The sequence below is a fragment of the Ipomoea nil genome, unplaced genomic scaffold (genome assembly GCF_001879475.1).
Source record: "Ipomoea nil cultivar Tokyo-kokei standard unplaced genomic scaffold, Asagao_1.1 scaffold3170, whole genome shotgun sequence".
Classification (NCBI taxonomy): domain Eukaryota; kingdom Viridiplantae; phylum Streptophyta; class Magnoliopsida; order Solanales; family Convolvulaceae; genus Ipomoea; species Ipomoea nil.
The window spans coordinates 3,314,795-3,318,410 of record NW_017619598.1 but is presented as its reverse complement, the minus strand read 5'-3'; the positions used below and the strand labels follow the sequence as shown (position 1 = coordinate 3,318,410).

General features: G+C 39.9%; 1 protein-coding gene across 1 annotated transcript; it reads right to left on the bottom strand.

Annotated features, from left to right (window-relative positions):
- Positions 1-2,089: 2,089 nt before the first annotated feature.
- LOC109167891 (RNA polymerase-associated protein RTF1 homolog) lies at positions 2,090-2,938 on the bottom strand. The gene has a single exon (XM_019316962.1). The coding sequence runs from the start codon at positions 2,936-2,938 to the stop codon at positions 2,090-2,092; it is 849 nt and encodes a 282-aa protein (XP_019172507.1).
- Between the last annotated feature and the right edge of the window lie 678 nt (positions 2,939-3,616).

Genomic DNA, 3,616 nt, shown 5'->3' with positions numbered 1-3,616 from the left:
AGGGTAGATCAATGTATATCATAGGTTCTGAGGTAGGTTGAGCATCCGTGTTAGTAACTTCTGTTTCTTCAACAGTTTGAGCCCTAGTTTCGGAATTTGTAGAATTCGGTTGATACTTTGTATAAGAAGGAAGATAATCTTCGAAGTCTGAATCTTCATCATTAATGATTACATTTTCTTGGAGCGTTGAGCCTTGAGCAATCGTTTTATCCTTCTCAACAGGAATTTTCTCGGATTTTTCATCAAATTTAACATGTATGGATTCTTCTATGACCATTGTTCTTTTATTAAGAACTCTGTATGCTTTGCTAACCAAAGAATAACCCATAAATAATCCTTCATCAGCTCTTTCGTCAAAGGCTCTTAGATAAGTCTTTCCGTTGTTATGAATGAAGCACCAGCAACCAAAGATATGAAAGTAGCTAATGACAGGTTTCTTACCTTTCCATAACTCATATGGAGTGAGATTGTGAGCTTTGTTGATCAGGGATCGATTTTGTGTGTAGCAAGCTGTATTAATGGCTTCGGCCCAAAAACGCTTAGGCAATCCTGAATGTGCAATCATCGTTCGTGTTGCTTCTTTCAATATTCTGTTTCTTCTTTCGGCAACACCATTTTGTTGTGGTGTTCTTGCTGCCGAAAGTTGGTGAAATATGTCATTTTGTCCGCAGAAATCCTTGATGACTTTGTTGACAAATTCAGTTCCCTAATCCGATCTAATCCTTATAATCTTGATTTCCTTCTCTGTTTGAAGTTGTCTCAAAAGATTGGGCAAAACAATTTCTGTTTCATTTTTCTTCTTCAGGAACAGTGCCCATGTATACTTCGTGTGATCATCTACCACGATCAGTGTGTATTTTCGTCCACTGAGACTTGCAGGGTCAACTGGTCCGAATAGGTCCATATGTAGCAAGCTTAAAGGTCGAGAGTTTACGTCTGACTCTTTGGACTTGAAGGATGATTTTATTTGCTTCCCTTTTTGACATGCTTCACAGATCTTGTCTTTAACGTATGTTGCCTTGGGTAGACCTTCTACTAGATCTTTCTTTGCAAGCTTGTTGTGTCATTCCCAGCATAGATCTGTATTGCTTTTAGCTACAAGACAAACATTAGCATTAAATGAGTTCCAAACGATAACGTACATGTTTTTCTTTCGTTTTGCTGAGAGAACAATTTCGCCATCTATCGTGCTGACGATATTGCATTTATCCTTGGAGAATTCGACGTTGTATCCTTTATCGCAAAACTGACTTGTGCTTAGCAGATTGAATTTCAATCCTTCCACGTAGGAGACATTTTGAATTGTTATGCCATTTCTGATGACATCTCCTATCCCACAAGTTTTTCCACTTGTTTCTCCTCCAAATATCACTTTTGGGCCATCAATTTCCTTAAAATTGCTCAAAATCATTTTGTCACCAGTCATATGTCTTGAGCATCCACTGTCCACATACCATATGACTTGTTTTTCCTGGAAGAAAGATTATGCATTTTTAGGTACCCCCTGGGTTACGGGTCCTTCGGGGTTAGAGGTCAATTTTGGAATCCAAGCAAACCTAGAGTAACCTCTACTCATTCTCGGTTCTTTATACCCGTTAAAGACACGATAATCATAAAAGATTTTTGAAAAGGTTTTGTTCCTGTATCGTTCTTGAAAATAATCAGCAGGAGGATTATGATACTGCTTGGAATAATTGGTTTGTTTATGTAGATGTATTTTGTAAAATTGCTCTTTTGACAGAGGTTCGGGATAATCAAACCAATCTTCCTCGGTTGGTCCACTCCATCCATTGCCTGTCCTCGGTCTTCTGAAAGACCTCTCGGCATGTCTGATATGTCCATTTCCTTGTGAGGGATTCTTTCGTGTAAAATTAGGACGATTTTGCCTCTGATTAACATTCGGTTTTGTCCTTGATTGATCATTCCTTGTAGGCTGACCTTTCCTTTGATATAGATTAACTCTATTTCTGTTTGGTCCATTCCATTTGGCATTTTTGTGCCTAGGATTGCCTTTCAAGGAATTTTCATTTCTCGGTTCCACAATTCGTTGTATAGCCGTTCCCTTAGGTGGGCTTGTTGATTGTGGTATTTAACCGTTGTTAACTTTGGTCACTGGCTCAGACATTTGAGTGGGACCTTGAACAAAAGCAGATGCAAAACTTTCACGGGTGTAAACATTTGTGGGTTTGTTTAAGGTGACATGTGAAGAGGAGCTGAGGTCATAACCAATTCTGGTTCTATCCCCAGACGGTTTTGAACCATTTACCATTCTGCCCATTAGTTTGGACGAATTACTAAATGATTCAAGAACCTCACGCAAATGTTGCTCCCGCTTTTCTCTTTCTGTACACTGCTCTTTGAGAGATAGAACTTGCTTTTCAAGCTGATCCTTTACAATGGCTAGCTTTACGTTCTCAATTCGAACTCGCCTTAGCTCATTGTGGCTGATCAATAGTCGAGAGTTCTCCTCTTTCAATTCTGAGTATGTGCTATTTATGATAGCAAATCTCCTCATCATATCACTGACAGATTCATTGGAGTTTTGATCATTTGATGAGTTTGTTTCTAACGAAAGAAAGGAAGAGGATTGAGAGTCTACCTCTTCATCTTGTGCCATAAGGCACATTTCACTTGATTCTTCTTCCTCGCTGAATAGACACAGCAGTCCCTTTTCTTCTTCAGCACTGTCATCATCTGAACTTGAGCTTGAGGAGCTGCTTTCGGATTCATTGTTTTCGGTCGTTTCATTTACGACCATTGCTTTTCTCCTTCTTTCGTTTCTGGAGTTTGACGATTCTGGTTTGTCACTCCTTTTGATGGATTCGCTGGTTTCTTTTGTCGTGCCAGAGTTCTGATGTTTGCTCACCATTGGATGTGGGCAATTTGCCTTAAAATGTCCAGGCTTTCGACAATTGTAGCACAGCATTTGGGAATCCATTGTTTCTTGTCTTGGTGGAAGTGGAGATCTTTCATGTTGCCTTCGGCTTTATGATCTTTGAAAGTCTTGGAAATTGTTTTTCCTCATGAATCTTTTCATTTTCCTAACAAACATTGCATATTGTTCGTCAGATAAAAAATTTGAAGAGTTAGAGATTGACCTATTTGACGTCGAGGGTTGTTGGTTGGCCACCAAAGCCACGTTTTTTATTTCGGGTTCTTCCAACTCCTTTGGTTCGTGCTCAAACTCATAGGCTTTCAGATCAATGAAGATTTTGCTTGTGCTCGTAGTTTTCATGTCGTGATGATCTCTCATTGCGGTGACTTTCATGTCCCATGATTTCGGGAGACCTCGAAATATCTTCAAATTCTTCTCCTTTTCAGTGAGCTCCTTTCCGAGGTCTGAAAGATCACCTAGAAGCGTGGTGAACCTGGGCTCCATGTCGGTGATAGCTTCGTTGGGCATCATCTTGAAGTCTTCAAACTTTTTCATGGAAACAATGAGTTTGTTGTCCTTTTCTTGCTCATCTCCTTCTCCCAAGTTCATAAGAACGTTCCAGATTTCCATTCCTGTTGTACATTTGCGAACTCTCGGGAACAGGGAATCGTCCAGAGATTTGTAGAGGATGTCTCGAGCAACATTGTCCAAGTTAGCTCGCGTTTTCTCATCAGAGTTGAG